The following is a 24750-nucleotide window of genomic DNA, read 5'->3' as shown; positions in this document are numbered from 1 at the left end:
CTCATTTAGGCTTTCGGTGAGAGCAGTCTATACCAACCGTTGGCACACCCTCCACCCACGGTGCCTGGCTCCTTTCCGCCAGTAACCTAGCGAAGCTTTTAAAGAATATTGTTTCGACCTTATCTTAATGGGCCATCAGCTGCTTTTGGTACTGTTGACCATCACAAACCCCGCCCATGTGTCTTGAGTCTGACCTCATGGCATCCATGGCCCTGTCCTCCTTCACTTTTATGTCTCCTTGGTGGGCTTCTCCTCTGATTTTCCCTTAAACCTCAGTGTTCCAGAAGCTTCCATTCTTGGCCTTCTCTGTGTGTGTGTTCTCATGGGGAAATATCTTCACCAGTTTCCTCTCCTTCTGATGCTCAAATCAGCACTCTTGGTTTTGATCGCCCTTGAGTTGTAGGCTGAGTGGTCAACATGCCACTGAATGTCTCCCATGCATGTCTCCCGGGCACCTCGAAATCAGCATGGCTGAAACGAGACTCCTCACTTTTCCCTGACCTGAAAGTGTACCCTTTCCCATGTGCCCAGTTACAGTTCATGGTCCCAACAGTCTTACGTGGCTCTGGTCGGAAATCCGCAGTCACCCTCCATCAGGAAGTAGGAGGTGCCCAACTTCCCCACCTCCCGCCCCATCCCCAGGAGATAGTCCACAGGTCCTTTATGCTGCTTGTTCCTGCTGAACTTGTGGCCTCGGGGATTTTTTGACTGATAGCCCTCAAGACGAATCAGAGTTGACTTGCAACATGAGTTTATTTGCTATCCCTATTTTAGATATCATTCTTTATATACCGCCCCCCCCAACAAACCCATTTACTTATTTCCACATTTGCCTCCTAAATACTTTTTAAATTCATCTTCTCTTTTCCATCCTCAATAACTGTGCCCTAATGAAAACCCTTGTCTTATTTTTCCCAGATGACTATGGTGATGTATAATTGATCCCCACCCTTTTATAACAACCGCACCTCCCCTTGTTTTAAGTAATCCTCCGGACTGCCATTTCCAGAGAAACAATTGAAATTCACATCACACAGCTGACCATGGTATTCCCTAAAGCCTTTCAGTCATTCTGAATCACCAAGTCCCTTAGAATGGCCCGCTCCCAGCTGCTAGCCTCAGTCCCTGGACATTCCGTCTAGCGGGTCACTCTCTGGTCCTGCCAGGATGCTGGAGTATTCTGCATACTCCTTGCCTTTATGATTTGTTCCTGTTGTTCTGCTCTTCTCCTTTTTCCTCCCCCCCCTGATTCTCCTCTTCACCCATCCCCTTCACCTCTCTAGCTTTTAAACATCCTGCAAAATTTATCACAGGTATCACCTACACCAGAAAGCTCTCCCTGAATCTCTAGGTCGAAGTACATGTCCTTCATGTTTGCTGTGAGAGCTCTCTGTAGCTGCCTTACCTTTTTTTTTTTTTTTTTTCTAATGGGAGTGTAACATACCTATACACAATTGCACAAATTATAAGTGTTACCCACCCTGGGCTATCACTAATCACCTTATATTAACTCATCAATTTGTGTGCCTGTCTCCGTGGCTAGACCATTATCTCCTGGAGGTCAATTAGTGTTTAACAAGTAGCTATTAAGAGATCTGGAACATAGCTGAAGCCTACGAAATGTTTAGACTGAACCAAACAGCCTGACCTTTGAAATTGGGCTGACAGGAGGGAATTTCAAAACAACTGAAGCAAATCAAATGTTACCACCTTCCATTTCCATAATAGTTACTCCACCTCCTGTAGATCCTCTCTCAGCAGCAAAAAAGAGGAGAGAGCTATAGAAAACCCTTATAATTATAGAGAGAGACTCTGGGGCTTGCTGTTTTCAGAATCATGGAAAAAGTGAGAACCATGAAGAAAAAGGGGATGTATGTAAATGTGGACCATATCTGGTCTTTAGGGGGGGAAAGCTCACGTGCATTATAGAAACATATGAAGAATTTCTAATTAGGACAGCACTGTTTAAGACAGTGTAACATAGCCAAAAGGGCACTGGACCCAAGTTGTCAGCCCGAGTTCCAGTCTCTTCTGGGGCACGAGTTGTGGGTGACTGTGCCGATGGCCGTCAGTCATTGCACCTCCAACTCTGTCTCTGAAAGGTCAGACTGGGTGATTCCTAAGATGTGTTATAAACATCCAGGATGTTAAAACTGTATAACAAATTTCTAACTGATTTCACGGATTTGGTTACTGCCTTTGACTAATAAGTGCATTTCAGAAACCAGTGCCTGTTGTGTTGACCTTGTTCTTGTCTTTAACTTTTCATTTCTTTCCTCGTGACTCTGGGTTTTTGCTGTTCGCCGTGCCCACGTGTTTATTCGCGTCTGTGTGTCATCCTAGTCTGTGTGACCTGAGTGACCTCGAGTACCTGGATGAAGAGTTCCACCAGAGCCTGCAGTGGATGAAGGACAACGACATCCATGACATCCTGGACCTCACCTTCACTGTGAACGAAGAAGTCTTCGGGCAGGTCTGTGGGTGTGCACAGCTGGTGTCTCAGTGTGGTGACTGGAGGTAGCTGGTCGGTGAAGAATGACTTAGTGGCTAAGATCAGATGCGTATTTACGTGGGGCTTGCTGGGTGGTTTAAACCCAGGTTTGTGTACAGTTACAATCATCGTGGTGGCAAAGATGATTCTCATGCCAACTGCAGATGAAGGTGTTCTAGTGTACAGAGTGTGATAGCTATTTGTGTGTTGTAAACGTTCTTTTTATTCCCAACTAAAATATCCATGTAAGATACTAAAATGTGCCTTAAACACAATGTTTAAAAGTCCATGCTACCCCAGAGTTGAATGTTGAATTACTTAATTGGCACTTGGATTTAACTCTCATTCATATTTCAGGACTGAAGTGGATCATTCAAAGCTGAGGGAAAGTAAACAATATTTTAGTGAAGGTTTGAAAATATTGACCAATCAACCAATGTTGATTTTTTTTTTTTTTACAAAGTGTACGGAAGGGTTGCTTACATAAAAGATTTCTTTCAGAAATTACATAATAGTTCATTAATAATAATCTTATTTAGACATTAATATTTGGTTGCTTTTCTGAGTTTCGTGTTTTGGAAGTTTTCAATTTAATATTCACATGAATGTAATTCTGTTTCCTTAAAGTCAGTCTTACTTAAATATGGGTTTCCTATGTGTGGTTGATTCGGAACCCTAAAGGAATTTGAGAAAATGCGTTTTTGTCAAATATCCAACTAACAGTGGCCCAGAATCTGGAACCAGTTTATGGTCATTTAAAAGGCTTATCTGTTTAGTCAGGATTTTTAAAACTTAACCTTCCCCACTGGCAATACATATGTTTTAGCCACAGAGGCTCTTGGACACCCGCTCAATGCCCGGTGTCACTGAGCCGTGGCGTGAGCGTGGGCCCCGGGCGCCCCTCCCACCTGCTTGCGGGACAGCGTTCTCACCCCCTTGAGGACTTGCTTCATTGTCAGCCCTCTTGTGTTGACCCAGATCACGGAGCGCGAGCTGAAGCCCGGGGGTGCCAACATCCCGGTCACGGAGAAGAACAAGAAGGAGTACATCGAGAGGATGGTGAAGTGGCGGATCGAGCGCGGCGTGGTGCAGCAGACGGAGAGCTTGGTGCGCGGCTTCTACGAGGTGCGGCGCCAGCGGGGCGGGGGCTGTGGTCCTCGGGCCCATGTCCACGAGGCTTCCCCTTGTGCTCCACTTACGGCTGCTCTTTCCATGTAAAATGTCCAGTGTTTTGTTCTGTGTGTTTCAAGAGCACACACAGAGAAAGCTTCACGCCTGTGACAAGAGAGCGTTGACATAAAACGACCTGAATTCAAACAGCGTTTGACAGTTCAGAGACCACTGGTAACATTTAAGTCATGCGTCTCGCATGATGGATGCAGACAGTCCCATCTCATGCTCCACATGTGAAATCTTGAATTGGAGGGTCTGCACAGGCGTTACAAGGATCCGGTATCCGTGCGACTTCTTCCGTAGGAGCACTGGATCTTTTTATTTAAAAATATATATATTTATTGATTTCAGAGAGGAAGGGAGAGGGAAAGAGAGATGGAAACATCAGTGATGTGAGAGAATCATGGATACCCCCCACTGGGGACTGAGCCCACAACCCGGGCATGTGGCCTGACTGGGAATCGAACTGTGACCTCCTGGTTCTTAGGTCGACGCTCAACCACTGAGCCACGCCGGGTGGACAGCACTATATCATTTTTAGAAAAGAAAAACTAGATTAATCAGTGCTCAATCATAAAACAGAAATTCTGCCGAGAGCCATCTCATCGACCTTGTACTAAAAATACCTTATATGTGTGTCGAGAGCTTTGCCGTTTTTTTAAAGCGCCTACAGGGTGTACCCATCATATTCCCCAAACTGCATGTGCCCTCCTTTCTTGACGAGGCTTAGTGATCGCTGGGCTTCCTCTGGGTGCCTGAGCCGTGCCCTGTATTCTTGCTGTCCCATAGGTGGTGGATGCCAGGCTGGTCTCTGTGTTCGATGCGAGGGAACTAGAGCTGGTCATCGCGGGCACAGCCGAAATAGACCTGAGTGACTGGAGAAACAACACCGAGTACAGAGGAGGTGATGCTGGGCTTGGGGGTGGCTGGGTTCTAAGCTGGAGAGCAAGGGAGGCAGAAGGCTCGGCTGCTGGTCCGAATCCGGGGCAGCAAGGACACTTGTACCCTAATCATAGGTCTGGCGCCTCTCCTTTGAGACCTTGGGCTAGGGACAGTCCCTTCTCTCCCTAGTTACCGTACCTGCCCAGGGGAGGAAGGCCTGCTTACACACCATCGCAGGATGTCATAACGCTTCACTGTGGGTGAGGAAATGTGCCCATCAGAGCACTAATTAGTTGCTTTATGGTGTTGGTAGGGAAGCAGCAGGGAGCTGGCTCAGACTCCACCTGTAGTCTCCCTTCACTCTAAAACTCGCAGAGGCCCACCCTCTGGACTTCCTAGTAAGCAAACGCTGTGTTCTTACATTTCCACTGTGTACTTCACAGTGGAAACACGTGACTGGAACAGGACGTGCTTCTCAACGTTCAAGTGGTTTACTGAACAGGCCCTTCCCCCGTCGGGCCTGACATCCACTGACAAGGAAACTGCTGGAAGGGTAGCTAAACACTGCTCTCCAGGACCCGCCACCAAATGGGAAGCGCTAGCGATGGCGTTTGTATAGAGCAGTGCAAATTCTCAGTTAGTAACTGGGAGGGCAGCCATCGAAGTTGGATGCTGAATCCATATACTTTGAAAGGACTGGATGGTAGCCCAGAGCTACAGTTGTCTCCAATGAGTTTAAGCAAAGGAAGAGTACAGTTCCTGAAATTGCATTATTACAAAGCCCTTGGGAAGTCGTGACAAGTAGCAGTTGTTCTTGTGTAGGTTTTGGTTTTGGTTTCTTCACTCAGAAGAAACCAAATGTGAGAGGTGAGCACTAGTTCTGAGCTTGGAGAGTGAAACAGACAAACTTGAAGTCCCTGAATTCATCCCCGAACAGTTCTCTCGCTACCTGTAAATTGAAACAGAAATTCAAAAAAACAATGTTAAAAGTTCAGAGTAAAACCTAACTTGACATTTGCTAAATGGCTTTGGCTTTGGCTTTTGCATGTGCGTGGCTCTTCCGGCTCGTGCTGTTGCCGGTGGGGGGGCCGTCTGCTGGCCCGTTTTCTCTGCAGGGCGGCGTTCAGTTGCGGTTTCCATTGCTGCTCTTTCTGCAGTTCAGCTGCCGTGGCGAGTCTTGCCCATCGGCCCACAGTACAATCCACAGACGGCCTTGGTTACCCTAACTCAGTTAACCAAATACGCTCACTAACTAGAACACAGTTTCTCCACCGTCTGCATAACTTGCACGTTACCATAAACAGTACCAGCTCATTTCCCCCACCCCAGGCGATTCTGCTAGCAGTGCCATTCACCCCGTCAGCCACTCTTGTATTTATACAGAATAAACTTTGATTCACAGTGTATGACTCATCGAGTACCTATTCCTATGACTGTTGTAGAGCTTATCAGATGAACGCCTGGGGAGGAGCGTGCTGAGGGGTGGGGCACCCAGCTGCCATGCCGGCTAGCCCAGCTCCGTGGCACTGCGAGAAGAGGGGCTCCCCGCCCCTCGCCACATGTCCGTGAGGCAGCTGTTCGTGGGGGTACGATGAGACACTCCTCCTCCTCCTCCACACGGCTTGGCACACACAGCAAAGGAGAGGCAGCAAAGGGCCGGTGCGTGGGGTCAGAGAACGTCAAGGCTGTAAATCAAGAGCCAGTGCACTGCTTTGTAGATGGGGAAGCTGTTTGCTCAGCACGGAAGAGCTGGCCCTGTGTCCCCACGCCCAGCCTGGTTTATTGGCCCTTCGCTTGGATCCTCTCTTACTCTCACTGGTCGAAGAGGAAGCAGGAAGGAAGGATCCCAGATCCCAGATACTGCAACACGGGGACCATACTTCCTCCAACCCAGAATTCCTGTGGCTTGATGCACACTGATGGATGGTGTCAGTTAACTGGTTTGAACCGCTAACTGAACCTTAATCTCTGAGCCGTGTCTCTGAGGGTAATTTTTCTTTATTGAAAGGACTGGCATCTACAACCACTTCCTTAATCTACCCATGGGATGACACGTTTAACAATTTATTAAATTCTACTTAAGGATGGAATAAAAGTAACATTTAGGTTGAAGGTTATTGGGGATTTATTCGTTGAAGAAATTAAAGTTGTACAATTTTCCTTTTCTATTACTAAAAAGTAATTTGATTAAACAATATGAATGTTATATGTAGTTTTAAAATATTTTGCAGTTATGTACTAATTTGTATAATTGTTGATTTTTAAAATAAGTTTTTATTGAAGAGAGAGAGAGAAACATTGATGAGAGAGAAACATGAACATCGATCGGCTGCCTCCTGCGCGATCCCTGGCCGCACCTCCCACCAGGGATTGAACCCGCAAGCCAGGCATGTGCCCTGACCAGGAATCGAACCGGTGACTGCGTGGTGCATGGGTCCACGCTCAACCACGGAGCCACACTGGCCGGGCAGTATAATTATTTGATTAATGTGTCTCTCCTTTCCCAGGAACCCTGTGAGGGTCTGATTTCTTGGACACTGTACCCCCAAGCATTGTACAGCACGTGGCATAGTGACCTTCACAAATTATTTCTTAAACAAATGGCCCAAAGAGTTAAGCATTTCCAGTCACCGAGATTATGTTCTTCAGAGGCGATAGGGTTAACATCCCTCACTTTTTATTCTTCTCTCCACTCGCTGTATTTGGTGACGCTACAAGGAAACACGGCCTGTTCTCCTTAGTCTTAAATTGTTTACGGTGTTCTCCTTAGTCTTAAATTATCGATGACCTTTAAAGAGTCCAAGATGATGACATGTGTCTGGGGGTCCTTTGTCAGTGTGTCGTGGTGGCTTACGATAGAAAAGCCAAAGTAACACAGGCTTTTGTGATTGGTTCGCTAGGGTATCACGACAATCAGAGATTCAACAATGAGCAACGACTGCGGTTGTTACAGGTAAGACGCCATTGGTTCATCTTTTTAACGCATTAGTAGAATTATTGTTGGAATTGTGTGTTTTTAACACTTGCTAAGGACACCCAATAAATCCATCCCGGGTTTATGTGCCAATGTGGGGTGCACGGTTTCCAGACTCTTTGGATGGCACAGTCCTTTGGCTCCATCACTGGGCACCACGGCCCCAGCCAAGTCCAAGCCTTTTATGAGGGAGGTGAGGAAGTACCACCTCCCCTGCAGGGACCCAGGGACGGCCTCTGCCTTCAGGGCAGCGTGGCCCTTTCAGAGAGAGTCCCGGGCCCTCCGCAGCCCAGCACCCTGAGCCACGGGTGCTCTCCGCTCGGTCCCTTAAGAAGTGACCCAGTTCCTTGATAAAGAGCCCTTTCTTTGCCTCCTTCTACCTTTCAACAAATTAGAGAGAACAATGCAGTTGAAGGACGCTGGGAAAACAAACTCGTTTTCTTGTGGTGTTTATAGTCACCCAGGCAGTTGCTGGTGGGTTGCAGCTAAAGGGACATCGGACACGAGGAAGCCTTCCGGATGCTCAGACGGAGCCTTACCCGTAGGCGGGGTCTTAGCTGCTCTGCATCAAGGACCTGCCCCTCACGTTTGCAGGCCCAGACATTCTTTATTTTTTCTTTCATCATCATTTTTTAAAAATCCACCACGAGCTGATGAGGGGCTGATGCTCAATAGACTTAGGCTAATTGATGCACCCACTTCATTCACGTGTAGTGGGAACCACCCCTGGTGTAGGCTCCCGAGCTGGTCAGCGGTACAGAGGCTTTCTCTTCTCAGGCCCCCGTACCTTTCCCTTTACAAGGCCCCGTCCTTCCTCAGTTCTGTGTCAGATGCTTGGGGATGGCCGGTGCCCGGCATAAGCTTTGTCCCCAGCGTCCCCAGCGGCGGGGCGGGCGGTGTGCTGCTCCTCCGGGAGCTGTGCGTGTGGGTGATGCCGGCCTTCCTGGGCCGCTGGTCGCTGGGCCTGACCTCCTCCTCCTGTTTTCTCGTCGGTAGTTTGTGACGGGCACGTCCAGCATTCCCTACGAAGGCTTCGCTTCTCTCCGAGGAAGCAATGGCCCCAGAAGGTTCTGTGTGGAAAAGTGGGGGAAAATCACCGCGCTTCCCAGGTAAAGTGGCAACAATAATTCTTTACTGTCCCCACATTGCTCTAGGAAGTTATGTATCTGTACATATATATGTGTGTGTGTGTGTGTGTGTGTGTGTGTGTGTGTGTACATATATATATTAGTGACTCTTTTATGTTAAAAGTTTGGGAGAGTGGGACAAGATTTTAGAATAAGCTTATTTCATTTGCTGATTTATCTTTCTAAATGAGGGGGGAAAAGATCTTCCTGGTCATAGTTAACATACATAAACATATAGCTTAAAATGTAAAATGCAGCAAGACCAAAGCATTTGTTAGCTTTATCAAAGCCACATTGGTCATCATTACGATTGGGGCTCTAACTTATATGGTTCCAGAAACTCTTGGTGTGAAGTTTATATTAATGACTAGTTAGAATCTCTTCACGCAGAATCACCGTGGTGGTTTCTGCAGAGTATTAAATCATGTGACTGCTGTATGGCTCGGTAGCTTCCGTCGTCCATGCCTTAATTCCGCGGGAATGCTCTCTGCGTTGCACTCTCATTCATAACAAGATGACATTTCCTTCGCATGGAAAAAGGGGCTTCCCTGTTGCTACTAATCTGTGTAAGGGTCTTACCTTTCCGCCGTAAAGGTACAGCACTGTTTATGAACCAGAAAGCGTTTGGAGTTGAATGGCGGTAACTGGAGCAGAAGAACCGGAGGGAGCCAGTGAATGAGGGCGGATGGAGGAGTCAGTGTTAGGCCTGCTTTCTCAGAACGGCGGTGATAATGTAGAATTTTTGAGGTAAAAAGGACCTCAGGTTGCCTCTCATTTTACTGCCAATAAACCTGCACTCTAGAGAGGCTGAGTGATCTTCCCACGAGTTCATCCTCAGTTTCCTCTAAGCACAAATGACTTTAAGAAACCTGTTTACAAGACTTTCTTCTTGGCAACTGCAAAACGCTGGTTTTTGAGAATCATGCTCCAGGCATCACACCTGAGAAACGGATGCTGAAGACACAGATGCAGAGAGCGATGCATTGTGGGAGCCCGGGGCTGCCCTAGCCTCCTCCGCCACCCTGGTGCACCTCAGCCTGTGAGCAGAGGTGCTGCACTGAGACGCCCAGGTACCACCTGGTGTACCCAAAACACCTGGATACCAGTACCACCTGGCACACCTGGCATTCCACTCTCAGCAGCCTGTAGTTCCATTATTTAAAGGATTATTCTATTTTATTTGTGCCTGAGTTGTGTCCTTTTCCCCCTTAAACTCATGTTTGTATCTAAAAGCAGATACACACACGATAGATAGAGAGATAGATGATAGATAGATAGATAGATAGATAGATAGATAGATGATGGATGGATAGATAGATAGATAGAGGATGGATAGATGATAGATAGATAGATAGATAGATAGATAGATAGATAGATAGATAGATAGATAGTAGATAGATGATAGATAGATGGATGCAGATACCAAGTAGGGCCTTTCACCCTGTGGAGAAGCTCAGGCCTGGGCACCAAGGAGGCAGGAAAGGGCGGAGCGATTATGTCCCTTTCTCGCGAGGTCTGTTTCTGCGAAGATTTGCTTCTGGAAAGCAGGTGGGACAACCTGTTACAAGAAGTAGACGGATGGCTTGCTCACCTTGAATCGCTGCAGCTTCCACCACACCTGGTGAGCCCAGAGGCAGCCTGGGACAGACATGCGGCTGTAGCTCCAGGGCCTGGGCTCTGTCCCAGGGCCTCCGTGCCCCAGGGGGTCCTGGAGAAGTTGCTCAATCCCCCTGAGCCTGTTTCCTCATCTTCCCTGGAGGCTGGTCATTCTGAGGATTGAATGAAATCCTTCTCTAAAGCATGTGCTGCCGGTCCTGCCCCCGATGAGCATCCGGTCAATGGCTGGAGGCTGCCATCACGGTTTCTGTGCCATCACCTGTCATGTGTATCAGGCAGGAGAGGTTGGGAGAAGCCCAGGGTGGGGAGTGAGAAGACCTGGTTCTAGTCCCCCTTCTGCCACCACCTGACTCTGGGGCCTAGCAGATCTCTTGCTCCCTGGACCTCAGTTTCCTCACCTATAAAAGGCCAGGGGGTGGCGGGGGGTGGGGGAGGGGAGGTGGAGGTGGCATATGAGGTTTGGTTGAGCAAGAAGAAACGCCAGCAGACGGTGGAAGACTCTCGGAGGTCGGGCTGGAGTCGCCTTGTCACTTCCCCCGGGAGCTCCAGGAAGTCTGTGCTGACTCATGGGCAGTGCTGTTGCCGACACACGGTTGGGCAATCGACGCTGTTTCTTCCTTTCTTTGTTATGAACGCAGGCTGGTTCTAGATTCTTAGTTTCACCCAGATTATAAAACTGCATAAAGAACGATGATCTGAGACACAGCAGGAAGGCAGTCTGGGTTCCTACTCGGTCTACAAGAAGCTCCAACTTTTCATGTCTGTGAGGAGGAAAGAGCTGCCTGGCTGTCGTACTGCACACTAGTCTACGTACAGAACCCAGCGCACAGGCATGGCTGCTGACCCAAGCCCGCCGATGCACTGGCTCTGTGATCCTGAGCAAGGGTCTAGGGGTCCCCCCACCCGCCATGAAGAGTAGGAACAGCAATGCTCTGCTCAGGGTACTTGTGATGAGTGAGGTCATGTGTATACCCATCGTCCGGGATAGTAGGTTGTCTTTGATCTTTCTCACCCTTTATTCTGAATCTTCTTTAAGATTCAGAATGTGCTCCACAGGAAAAGTACATTTGGAAGAAAAATAAAAGGAAGAGCCTCTTTATCGGCAGTGATTTCTGCACCGATCACAGTGTCATCGCCTTTATGCAATGTGGGGTGTTGCCGGTGTGAAAGGGCCTGTAAGCTTGGTCTAAAGAGATCGTCCTGTATGGGGAGCCCGTTCCTCCCACGACCAGAACAGAGGCACCCAAGCATTTCCCAGGCATTTTCCCGATAGATTTCAGGTGCAGGATTGAAGAGCTGGTTTGTCTCAAGCTGGTCAACCCCAACTTGGTATTTCTTTTACTTGTTAGTGAGATGATGTTTATTTAAAAGTACAGACTGGGGGGATGTCCTTCTTGCTCAAACATTGGATTCTCTGAGAGGTCTGGCATCATCGCGGGTCAGGCACGGGAGGCTGTGCCCTGGAAAGCCAGCGGGGCTGTCGGGCGGGGGCGGGCAGCCCTGGCAAACTGCAGGGCTTCAGTCTTTCTAGAACAAATGAGTCCCATCTTCTCTCAGGCCTCCTCGCCTGGCTTTGTGGTGGCGGTAAACACAGCCCTGCTCCCCAGGGGTCCGAGGACCGTCCAAGTGCATGCGGCAGTCTCTGAAGCCAGTGGCGTGGCCTCCAGGCTCCTCTCTCTGTGGGAGGAGAGGGCCTGGAGCCCCGATGATGAATGGCGAGCGAGGCAGCCGGCTGTCTCCGCAGAGGCTCCTACCACACACACTGTGTGTCCTGGGCCTGCAGTTGGCAGCTCGCTCTGTGCTTTGCATTTCCGGAGATTTCCTGTCCCCAGGGTTCTGATGGGCTTTGGGGGCAGTAAATTCACGTCAGGGCTGTTGCCCTTAAACACCCCCAGAAGCGGGCGGATGGCGGGCCAGCCTGGACGGTGCGGGCCAGCCCTCCGTGGCCTGTGTGGAGTTGCTGTGCTGGTCTCTGAGGTCCTTGCCGAGGAGGAGGGCAGAGGAGCCGAGAGCTTCCATCCTGATGTTGTCCTCACCCGCGTGTGCGTGGGTTTGGCCAGAGGGGGAAGCATGCGTTTTTCAATGGCTGAGTCTGGAGGTTAATGTGAATGAAATGCTGACCCAGATGAAGAAATCAGAAGCTCCAGTTCATTATGAAGTGGGTAACTCCGGGAGGTGGTTTTTCTGGTGGAATAGAACTTAAAAAGATCAAATTATCTTTGAAAGATAAAAGGCAACTTTTTTTTTCATTTTTAAAGCTCTGCTTTTTGTTCCTAAACTGTTCACCAAAACACGCCAAGAAGTTAAATATCTATAAAATCCATGACTGAGAGAACTGCTAAACATTTTGAAGTGTATGTTCGCACTCATTTCTCTACACACACAATTAAAACCAAAAATACGGTCACACGCATATACTGTTTGTAACCTCTTCTTGTTTACCAGGTCTCACTGATGATGAGCATCTTTCCATGTCATTAACTATTGCTCTGCATCATCAATAATTCAGGTTTTTCCTCCTCAGTGCAGAGAGCGTGGTTGCCGGCTGGGACATGGGAAACTGACTGAGGAGCCTGTAATATGGCGCCACTTTCTTCAGTTAAAAGTGTCTCAGAACAAGAGGTGGGCACTGGAAGGACCCCTTGGTGCCCGTCTTTTCTGTATTTGCCTTGAGGCGCCCCCCCCGGGGCTCCCCACTCCTCACCACCTGCTGGTCAGCTGAGGTGCCTTGTGGTCTGAGCGGAAATCGGCAGGAGATTCTCATATATAGTCGGTTCCGAAGTTTAATCTCTGACGTGAGGTCCTCTTCCACTCCTGTCCCCTCGTCCCTCTCATTCCGTTCTGTCAGACAAGAATATTTTAGGTTTTTACTTTATTCTGTGTGCTAGCAAAAAGGTGTCCTCGATGTCTAGTAATAGCACGTCATTAACCATCCTCAGGTGCCCCGTACCTTTTGGACTGGTCTTTATTTTGGGAAGCGGGTAACATGGTCACAAAAACATACTGTGTCTGAAAAGGGACTCTTCGGCCATTCATGTGAAAAGTAGGGCTACGGAACTAATTTGTGGTTATGTAACAGAATGAAAGAAATCTGCATTGCTGTGAGACAGAGAGTAGGACAATCCACGTCAAAAGGACCGGTGGCCCTTGGGGGCTGTGCCACAAGCCATCCTTTCAAGTGGACATTTGTGAGGGACAGACAGGAACGCTCTTAAGGAGTGGTGACCCCCCTTTCCTTGGCTCAAGGGCAAAATCTAGGTTGGGTTCATCTCTCCCCACCACCCCCGTCCATGCCTCAGCACCTCTCACCTGGACCATGCAGCACCTGCTGCCTAAATGTCGCTTCTGTTCGTGCCTCCTGTGTTCCTTCTGCGCTCAGCGGAGTGATCTGAAGTCTCAAGGTCACTCCCTCCCCTGCTTACACCTTCCAGACTCCTCCCTAAAGATTACCACCTGGTAGGCGGCCTGGTCTGGCCTACACTCCAGCCTCAATATATATGCTCTCCCTCTGCCCGCGACAGCCAGCAGCCTCTTTCAGAATGTGCCAAACTGGATTCTTCCCCAAGACTTGAACTTGATGCACGAACTCTTCCTGCCGGTTCTTTACTCGCAGCTCTTTCTTATCCCCAAGGTCTCAGCTCGGACGCGATCTGCTCAGAGAGGTCCTCCAGGCTCCTGCCCCAAGTGCACCTGTTGCTCTGCCACACCTCGTGCCTTCAGAGGACCTACCCAATCCAGTCATTGTGTTCAGTGATTGGTTTACTGTGGACGGCCTATTCCACGCCAGGATAGAACGCTATGAGATCAAGGACCTTGTCTGAATGGAACGTGGCTTTGCCCCCAGGGCATAGTCCTAGCAAATATTGGCACTCAGTGAATATTGTTTTCCTTAAATTATTAAATGTTTAAACTGGCGGTGACTCTGGACCACTCCAGACAAGACGTGCCACAGTCGCTTTGTGTCTCTCTGTCCTCATCTGAACCATTGGGATAGCTACTAGTAACCACATCACCAAGTTATTTTAAAGATAAATGAGATCACACATGCAAAGTGTGTACAATGATGCCTAACGCATCATGCAATAAACGTAGCCCGTATTATCGTTCCTAATCCCGAGCCTTCAGAGCTGGCGTGGCATTCCACAACCTTTGGCTGTGTAAGCAACGTGCTGTCTCCCCCCGGGGTGTTTCTGTTTTGTTGGGACTTCCAGGGGTGCTCAGCCTGGAACAGCTCCTTACCAGGGCTGCTTCTATTGGCTTTAATTTCTTACAGTTAAAAAATATATACTCTTCATCTTTCCCAGGACCACCCACAGGTGAAGAAACTACCTGCTTATAAGAAATTAGAGGCCCAGTGCATGAAATTCACGCACAGGTAGGGTCCCTAGCGGCTACCGGCTGCCGTCCAGGGCCTTCCTTCATTCCGCGCTTCCCCCTAGTGGTCAGCGCACGTCATAGCGAGCGATCAAACTCCTGATCGGTCAAACTCCCAAGGGGACACTTTGCATTATATATTATCATATATATATGATAGCTTGAAAACTTTCTTCTCCTAGTTATCCCTGGATGCAGAAATTCTCCCCCCCCCCCACTTTATTTATAGGTCCTGGTGCCTTTTAGTCAAGGTGACCTAATGAGGCCTTAAAATAAGACATTAATTCTAATTGGAACTATTAAGGGCGCTAACAAGCCTTGAGGTATTCGTCGTGCATTTACTGTGTGCAGAATCCTCGTGTGGGAGATGCACGTTGGTCTCTGTCCATGTGGACCACAGAGGGAGAAGGAATGGATCTTTAAATGAACACAGATAACCACAGCCTTGGCACCAAATGGCACATGACAAACTAGTGGGGTAGTAACTGCCGTAGAATTCCTTTCCATCAACTCACATTCAGAGGACACCTGGCGAGGGTCAGGGGCTGTGCTGGGCCACCGTGGGTCACAGAGCTTTGTGCACTGTCTTAGCAGGAATTCCTGCTGTAAATCTCATGGTCTAAGAAAGTATTAAGGGGGATGGGAGAGAAATTGTGGACATTTAAAAAGTCGTAACCGAAGCTATACCTTTATTTGCGTTCATGAATCTCCTTGGGCTAGCAAAACAGTCACCGGGTTACTTGAATGGCCTGTTATAACCATGCAGCTGGTCACTTTGGATTTCTCATGCTGAATACAGCTCTGAATCCATCATCCACCCCCTACCCGTTTCCTGTCTTGGTTAATGGCACCTCCGCCATATCGCTGTCCACACCCAGACCCTAGCTCCCGTCCATCCGTGGGATGCGTGGGAAGGCCTTTGCATGGACACCCCTCACTTCCTCCTGTGGCCCTGCCTCCTCCTCTGTGTCAGGTCCAGCCTTGGCTCCTGTCACTCAAGCTCTCCTACGTCTCAGGTTTCCCGATGAGGCAATGCTCCCTCACACTTCCCCGGTCTCTGTGTTGCGAACATGCTTCTCCTCCTCGATCCGGAAAAGCCTGCACACCTACAGATGCTTCCCAGCTCGGCGCTGTGGGCTCTGCAGAGCAGACCTGAAACGCGCCGTATTATGATGGATTGTGTGTAGGCCCAGGTGAACCCTGTGGTCGAATAGAAGGGGTATCTGTGGTCTCCTGCAGAAAGGCAGCCCTGAGCTAGGGAGGGCTCCCGGTTTGGTGAGCAGAGCCGAAGGGGGGCTGGATTTCAGCGCCTGCTCACAGTGGCCAGGTCCCCGAGTACAGAGATGGACGGCATGACATTGAGGGGGTCCCAGCTGTCTGTACAAGTTGCTGCCTGAGTGTAAACTCCTCGTAAGGAGAAACCAGACTGATATCCTCACCTATGGGCGGCAGCTCAGTGCCTGGCATGTAGGGTGAGCTCAGTAAGCATTGTTCAGTGAACAGAGGAGTGAATGAAGTGGAATGCAAATTGAAAAGTACTTTTTATTCATCACGGCATTTTGTATGGGAACGACAAGCTTTCAGAATATGGAATCTTCAAAAGGGGAAATAATAAAAGAGGTTCTGCAGGTGACCAGGCGTGGGTGCTGCCTGAGTACCCCGGGCCCTGAATTAGGAGGCTCTGGAGAGCCCAAGGTGAGCCCCCTTTGCCTGCTCCCCTCCGGGCCCACTCGGCTCCTTCCTGGGAGTGCCCTGGCCATGCAGCTGCAGGCACCCATGGCCGCAGGGGGCAGCCGGGGGTAAAACGGATACTTACAATTGTGACTTGACTGGTCAATTGGGTCAGGAATCCTCACATTTCTAGACAAATCTGTATGTTCCAAGATCCCGTAGGAATTTTCCAGAATGCTTTTAATTATTTGATGCAGAGGCAGGAGTAGGAGTAAGGAAACTGAAACTCTGAAGAATTAGGCACCACGCACAACTGAAAAAAAAAAAGAGAATTTTGACAAAACACTTTCTAAATTATATTGCAGATAGAAAGGCTTTATTGCATTCAAATACATCTTATTTCTAGTACAGCATTTACTGTCCTTTTCACTCTCTCTCAACTTAAAATCCTGATTATATTTTTTTTGTGTCTTATATTTTGAGTCCTTATAAACTACCAAAAATCACTTCTGAGAAAGTGGGGACTAAATGAATAAGTACAGGGGGAGAGAGAGAGAGAGAGAGAGAGAGAGAGAGAGAGAGAGAAATGCAGTGAACCAATCTGTGAAACTCTGGTTGTCCTTGTGATACTAGGCCTGCTGGATTTGGGTAACAGACTTGACCATTGATAGGAAAGAAGAGAGGGTACGAATGTGACCTCCTGGTTAACGTCGGAAGAATCCAGAAAGCACCCAGAGATCTGTGAGGCCAGACCCGATGTCTGGGGGGGTTTACACGTTCTCTATGTTGGTGCCACAGGAGCCACAGACGGGCTCAGGCCCGGCCTCCGCGAGTGGCTCTGGCTGCGGAGGACAAAATGAGGTAAACTCATTAGAGCCCGCGCGGGGCCGCCTCGGAGAGATTTGAAAAATGTCCTTTCGTGGAGCCTAAGGGCTGTGTGTTTGCTGCCAATATCAACACAGTCCCGGGGCTCCTGTTCTTTTCTGCTGGAGTTTTCTTGGGACATGGAAGGGGGGGGGGGGGCGGTGGGAGGGGGTGTGAAAAGCCTCCGAGGATTGTGTTTTGTTTTGCTTTGTGCTTTTTTTTCCTTCCTGTTTTTGGCTCATACAGCAAGTCCATGGTAAACATTGGGCAATGTACTTGACCGCACGATTCCTCAATTTCCTCATTAGCAACGCTGTCTTGTTTATGAGGAGTTTTGAAATTCTTTGCAAGTGCACAGAATGCGGTGTGGCGAGCCGGCGCAGATATCTTATTTCCAGCCCACTCGATGCCTCTCCGCAGGGGAGACCACCTGCATCAGGCGCACTTGGAGTGATTGTTCACACGCAGGTCCCTACGCCCACCCCAAACCTTCTGAATTAGCATCTGTGGGGGGGGGGGGCGGTGTGGCCCCAAATCTCCATGGTAAACAAGCTTCCTGGTGATTCTATTCACTCTGAGTAGCTGTTTTCTGGGGAGTCCGAGGTAGAGCCAAGCACCTAAAAATCCCCTGGTATCTCCCAGGGTTTTTTGGATGGACCCAGTCTGGACCATTTTCCCCAGAGCTACTGTGTAGTGGCATTGAGCAATTCATTTAAAGGCCATTTGAAGCTTATTTGGCTAATCCCTGACCTTGAAATGTATGCAATCTGGTAGGAGCTTGAGGACTAGCGGTTCGCTGTCAGGGTGGGGGTGAAATTAACAGACGTCCAAGAATGAAAGAACTGAGCCAATGAGCATGAGTCCCCCTGCTTCGGGTTTGATACTGGACTTCCCCTAGGAACCCAAGGCTGAGGTCCCGGTCTTGATTTGGCCACTGACTCAACTTTGACCTTGGGGAAACCATTTAATCTTTCTGCACAGTTTCCCCCTTAACAAGATGTACTTTCTCCATCCTCATGAGACATGTGTCAGGAGGAGCCGGTCAGTTTACTCAGAAGGGATGTTTCGTTACGGTAACCGGATGTTCTACAACCAGATGTACATCAGGAGGCAGGGATAGCCTCCGGTCACGGATTAGTAACTGCGAGATTGTCCTGACCGAAGAGGATCAAGAAGCTGTCCAGTCCCTCCCTTTGTGTTGAGATCGGAAACCTCAGAGAAAAGAGTGCGCAGGCTTATGGATTTGTGGGCTAACATAGTAGTGTCTACAAAGATAATGCAGGGACGGCAGACACAGGCAGGATTCCTGTTTCTGTGCTCAGGAACCTGGAGAGCGAAAGGCCGCTGTTCACCCCCAGTTTTGCCCTTGTCTGCCCTGGACGGGTGGGATTCTATTGAATCTCAGTTAGGACACCTGCCACCTCTCCTTGGACTTGGAGCTTGAGACCTGTAGGCGTTTTCTGTTGCTGTCGAACACATTACCACACACACAACATACAGCACACAACTATTACCTCACTGCTTCTGTGGCTCAGAAGTCCAGGCGTGGCTTGCTGGGGTCTTTTGCTTAGTGTCTCATGAGGCGGAAATCATTTTGTACAGTATTTTGTACAGTAGCCAAAAGATGGAAACAAGCAGATGTTTGTCAACATGTGAATAACAAACTGGCATATACATACAATGGACTGTTCTTTTTAAAAATATTTTTATTGATTTCGGAGAGGAAGGGAGAGGGAGGGAGAAATAGAAACATCAATGATGAGAGAGAACCATTGACCGGCTTCTCCCGCACGCCCCCCACATGGGACCGAGCCCACAACTCGGGCATGTGCCCTTGACCAGAATCGAACCTGGGACCCTTCAGTCCACAGGCCGATGCTCTATCCCCTGAGCCAAACTGGCCAGGGCTACAATGGACTGTTTTTCAACCTTAGAAAGGAAGGAAATTCTGACCCATGATACAACACGGACCTGGAAACGGATATGCTACATGAAATATGGCAGTCAGAAAGGACAAATAGTGTATGATTCCTCCTACGTGAAGTCCCTAGCGTAGTCACATTCACCAAGACAGGAAGTAGGATGGTGGTGGCAGGGACAGGAGAGGGTGGGAGTTGGTGACCAATGGGCACAAAATTCCAGTTTGGAAAGACGGGAAGATCGAGATGGGTGGTGGCGATGGTTGCAGAAGAAGGTGAATATGCTTAATGCCACAGAACTGTGCACTTAACAGTGGTCAGCAGGACACATGGAATGTGCTGTATATTTTATCACAATAAAAAATTTAAAGAAAATGAACACGTAGATCACAAAACAGAAAATGTTACAAGCAGGCTGATCTGATGGAAGATGCGCAGCCTAGTTGGTAACCAAAGGAAAAAAATTAAAAATTTTATTTAAAAGAAGTACCATCTTGCCCGGCTGGCGTGACTCGGTGGTTGAGCGTCGACCTATGAACCAGGAGGTCACAGTTCAATTCCTGGTTAGGGCACATGCCCGAGTTGCAGGCTTGATCCCTAGTGTGGGGCATGCATGCAGCAGCTGATCAATGATTCTCTCTCATCTTTGATATTTGTATCCATCTCTCCTCCCTTCCTCTCTGAAATCAATAAGAATAAAAATATATTCAAAAATAAAAGAAGTACCATCTTTTAGTCTAACGGAATGATGAATGTTGTGTCTAACACAAAATCTGGAATATAATTATAGTCAGAACATATTTCATTTCTCTGCTGCTTCTTCCCCTTCTCCCTAAACAAAGATAAAGTCTTCATTTAATCTTTTTATCCCAGTGTTTTACACAAGTAGACAGGACTGCCTTTTAGAATGCTAGTTCCATTTTTTGAAAGTAAAACCTTTTTCCATGAGGCCCAAGTTGAGGTTCCAGTGTAAAGAAGGTATAAGAAGTATATTAAATGCAATCCTGAAATAGTTTATTATATCACAAAAAGGTATTTGGCTGCAAATATTAATTAGATGATTTCCCCTCAAAATGCCCTAGAGTTTGTAATAACAAGAGCTGTAAACTCTGAGCTGGTGCTGTGGCTGTGGCCTAAAACTGGTCTTATAACCAAGCCCCTTTACATTCCTGCTTCTAATAGGCCATGTGGGCACACACCTGCCTCCTTATTTCTTTGTTCTCACAATTTCCATGAGTCATGATTCTCTCTTGGCAACTCAATGAAGGCAATTAGAGTGAATCTTTTTGATGATCAGGAAGTGTAGTTAACAATACGTCTCATATTAATTGGTCAAACACGATGAGCCACGCATTATATTAAGCATGTTTCTGTCATTTCATTTAATCCTCATCTCCTTCTGAGACAAACGATGTGACTCTCTTTTTATTGGGGAGAAAATTGAGTTTCAGAGAGTTTTAATAGCTCACTCCACATCCTGGCTGGTAGAGCTAGGTCTCAAACCTCTGATCGTCCCACCACCACACCACACTGCGTCCAGGGACATAATTTATCTATCTCATAAGTATACAAGTGATATATAAGAACAAAATTGTAAATGTGACTTTGTAAAAAGAGCTCATTTTTAGTAAGATGGATCTACAAAGCCCTGGTAGCGGACTCGCAGTGATGTGGATGAAGAAACCACTGCAGGGTTGTTGTTTTTCCTCTCTGTCCTCACACTCATCCCATTTTTTTCTTTCTTTCTACTCAAATTGTATTTATAACTTGACCACTTCTAACTAAGACATAGCTCTTGATATTCCATATTAATTCAGGAGCATTATTTTTAGAGACAGAGGAAGGGGGGGAGGGAGGGAGGGAGGGAAGGAGAGAGAGAGAGAGAGAGAGAGAGAGAGAGAGAGAGAGAGAGAGAGAGGCATCGCTTTGTTGTTCCACTTATTCATGCTTTCATTGGTTGATTCGTGTATGCACCCTGACCAGGGATTGAACCCACAAACCTTTTACATCAGGACTATACTCTAATCAACTGACCTACCAGGCCAGGGCAGGAGATTTAAGTCAAAGTTTAGCTCTACAAACAAGCTGTTGTACATTCATAATAAAGTGCCTTCTGTTCCACGTCAAAGTGTAGATTTGCTTCCTGATAAGATGTATTATCTGAAGACCATCAATTTTTTTTTATTGTGATTCAGGTGCAAATAACAGGAAAGCATAGTTTTTCCCTATCTAGGCAAAAGAGGGGGGGTATTTCTAAAAAAGAATACTTTATGTAATGTTTTAAATGGCCATTGTTTTGCATTGTGATTTAGGAGAAAACAGATTATACACAGAATTCAGAGGCGTCGGCAGTGGTGCCCTGACTGACAGGGAAGCCCTGCCAGGGAATTTCCAGAGAATCCACACCAGGGCCAGGTCTTTGGAGACACTCGGTGCCCATCCCTGCCCCAGAAAATGAAAAACCGTGAAACCATAGATTTTCTGAAACATCCATGCAAATGCCAATTCTGAAAATAAATTTCTTTGCAAGAGTATATGCATGTCTGTTAAAAAAAAAAAAAGTAAGCCCTGATCGGTTTGGCTCAGTGGTTAGAGCGTCGGCCTGCGGACTCCAGGGTCCCAGGTTTGATTCCGGTCAAGGGCATATACCTTGGTTGCGGGCACATCCCCCCCAGTAGGGAGTGTGCAGGAGGCAGCTCATCGATGTTTCTCTCTCATCAATGTTTCTAACTCTCTGTCCCTCTCCCTTCCTCTCTGTAAAAAAAAATCAATAAAATATATTTTTTAAAAAAAGTAATGTCAAAAGAGAAACAAAAAACCAAACTTGTCTTTGTAATTCTGAGACCATTAAACAAATAGGAATATGTATGTCAAATGGATAAGTGGTTGTGAAAATATAAAGAAAATACACTTTTTAAATATCCGTTTCCCCAAGAGAAATTTAATTCTGAATTTTTGCTTTCAATTCTGAATTTCAAGTCAAAATATTATCAAAGTTTTCTCCAAAAGGAGTGTGAAAATAGACAAGAAACCAACTTGTTTGTGCACGTGTGCGCGCACGTGTGTGCACACACACATGCACACGACAATCTCCTTTCACCCTAAGCATTCTAAGCTCCATGTGCTTCTTCTGTTTTCAGAGCTCACACGTGTTTCAACCGCCTGGACCTCCCCCCGTACCCCTCGTTCTCCATGCTGTATGAGAAGCTCCTGACAGCGGTTGAAGAGACCAGCACCTTTGGACTTGAGTGACCGGAAGCCCAGTGCCCGGCTGCGTGGGGACAGGCGGTTGGTTGGGGAAGCTGCCCTCCCAGGATGGCCCACCACCGGGAGGGCCAGAGCGGGTTTCCATCCGAGTAACGCCTTCACTTGACAAGTCTAAGCCACATTTGGGGACTGGATCGCGGTGAGGAGTCCTCTCTGAAGGATGGGGGTGAGCTTGATGCCCAGGGGACAACCCAACAGTCTTTCAATCAGCAGGTCCTGACTGCCACGCTTCTTCCCATTCGTTACGTTCCAAGACCAAGATGAACCTGTGCGGATCAGCTCAAGGTCACTGTGCAGGGACTTGGGAGAATCTTGAAACTTAACCTTGAACGTGATTCAAGCCAAACCGCAGCCCTTGACCCGATCTCCAAATTAGTGCGAGTTCAATAATGGAATAAAAACACGTGTATTTCCCAAAAGTACTTTTGTGTGAGCCCCAAGTTATCACAGAATATTCCTTTTCTTGCTCATGTGTGCCTGCATGGTGTGCACGTAGGTTTCAGCTTCCACGGGACCCGAGTGGAAATGAAACCAAGTCAACATGAGGCAACTTTAAAGATTTGCAATAAGGTGGTCTATGACGATGGATATGCAAAGTGGTCTGTGTGTCATTATGGCTGGAGACAAACTGTTCTACAGTGAATTACTACCAACAGATTGTATGCTCTCTAATGCATGGAAACAATTTTAAATAACTAGCGATTAACTCACAGCATATCAGAAAAAAGTCCACGGTGAGTTCTGTTCATTTTTTTTATAGGTTCATGATATTTATGTTCTTTGCGGTGTATATAGGAACCCACCTGTCCTACTGTTCGTGCCGCCCAATCCATTTCCATGTTCCATGCTTACTTGGGCATCATGCTGGTAGGTATCCTTTTAAGCACTGTCCAGGGAACCAAAGGGCCTTTTATTTTTCTAAAGGTACAAAAAAATTCCCCGAAATATTTTGCACTGAATGTACCAAAGTCGAAGGGACGTTACAAGATGACTGACAGCAACTCCATCACTGGGCAAGTATAACAGGAAACAGCTTCGAAATTCAGACTTCTCCACAGTGCCATGTCTACCACTACAGGACTGTGCATCTAAGTAATAATTTTTTAAGACTCACGCTATGTGATAGTACGATATGCATTTATTTAAAATGCATTAGACTCTTCCATCCATCAAATACTTTACAGGATGGCATTTAATAAAGATATTTCGTACCCCACCCCCCTGCTTTTTATTTGTACAGCATCATGAAACGCCGGGCTCACTGAGGGAGCCATCAGCAACACCTAAGGGGTCAGCTCTCTTTAGTAACGAGAATTCCATCTCCCTCGTCCATGAAGACGTCACAAACGGAAACCCTCAGTACTCTTTCCAAGCCTGCATTTTCACCGATGCATAAATTCCTTATCAACATAAGGAAACAGGTCTTCTAGGATACCTCGGACATTGCATGACACCACTAATGTTACACTTGCTTAGTTTTCTCAGAGGGTGTCCTTCGTTTCTACTGCTTTCGGGTTTTTTCCACATCGTTGTTTATTTCTGGACGTATGGCCATAACTCATCAGAGGTTCAATGCAGCGAAGTTAAATGGTGAATAATAAAAGCGTTGGATTAACATTTGGTTTGCCAGCCTATGGTTTTACAGGCATTGCCCGACCACGTCTCTGAGCTATAAGAAGCCGTGGGAGCCTCGTTGGGGGATGTTGGCGGTCTTACACTTTGTAAAGGTCACGTGCTGGGTTTTGTAGGTTGGTTTTAAGAGCAGATTGCCCCCCTGTTGGGTGAGCTGCATTCACTGCTGGAGTCTCGAGAGGAAAGCCACTCAGGCTGCGTTCCTGCACTAGAGGCAGATGCTGCCGGGCGAGGAAATGTTCTGAAATAAAGACCTCAGAGCTCGCAGGTGGGGAAGGAAGGGGTACCTGTGTCCTGTCATTGGACCAGAAACTAAGGGAAGAGAAAAACTTTTAACTGGAACAATTAGTGTGTACTTACTGACCATGAATGTAAGTATTTTTAATTTTGCAAATTATTTTTACTTGTTGATATGTTTTCATTACAAGGGAAATCATATAATATACTTTATTTAAAAAACGACATTTTTAATGGTAATGTGATGTTTCAGAGCCGGCATTCTCTAAACAGCTGAAATTGAAGGTGGCATTTCTTTCAAAAATACATTCCTAGACCACGTGAGCTTTCATTTTGGTCTGTGACACTTGGTTACCATACTCCACATTATCAGGTAAAAGAAATTTGAAGTAAAGTGTATCTCTTTAATTATTTCTAAGAAATATATTTATTTGTTAGGGCATCCAACTTCTCGTATAACAGTATAAGCACCTAGCTGCTACTGTTCTCAGAATTGGGGATCCTCAAAGATGTACTTAGCCT

The 24750-nt window shown here is 47.3% G+C and overlaps 1 protein-coding gene and 1 long non-coding RNA gene across 2 annotated transcripts in view; one reads left to right on the top strand and one right to left on the bottom strand.

Moving 5' to 3' along the window:
• HECW2 (HECT, C2 and WW domain containing E3 ubiquitin protein ligase 2) overlaps positions 1–23976 on the top strand; it is a 241822-nt gene extending 217846 nt beyond the window's left edge. The window contains 6 exon segments of the mRNA XM_023759762.1: positions 2344–2473; positions 3470–3616; positions 4454–4568; positions 7447–7499; positions 8517–8629; positions 22233–23976. Coding sequence (XP_023615530.1) covers positions 2344–2473; positions 3470–3616; positions 4454–4568; positions 7447–7499; positions 8517–8629; positions 22233–22344 — 670 coding nt within the window. The 3' untranslated portion in view covers positions 22345–23976.
• LOC111827420 lies at positions 8299–10660 on the bottom strand. Its single transcript, XR_002830975.1, has 3 exons — positions 10239–10660; positions 9227–9601; positions 8299–8590 (listed from the first exon to the last, which is right to left on the bottom strand). It is a non-coding gene; the product is annotated as an uncharacterized LOC111827420 (long non-coding RNA).
• Positions 23977–24750: the final 774 nt, after the last annotated feature.

This window comes from Myotis lucifugus, unplaced genomic scaffold (assembly GCF_000147115.1).
Source record: "Myotis lucifugus unplaced genomic scaffold, Myoluc2.0 scaffold_3, whole genome shotgun sequence".
Lineage (NCBI taxonomy): Eukaryota > Metazoa > Chordata > Mammalia > Chiroptera > Vespertilionidae > Myotis > Myotis lucifugus.
The sequence above is the reverse complement of the archived record's forward strand: the minus strand, read 5'-3'. Positions and strand labels throughout refer to the sequence as shown.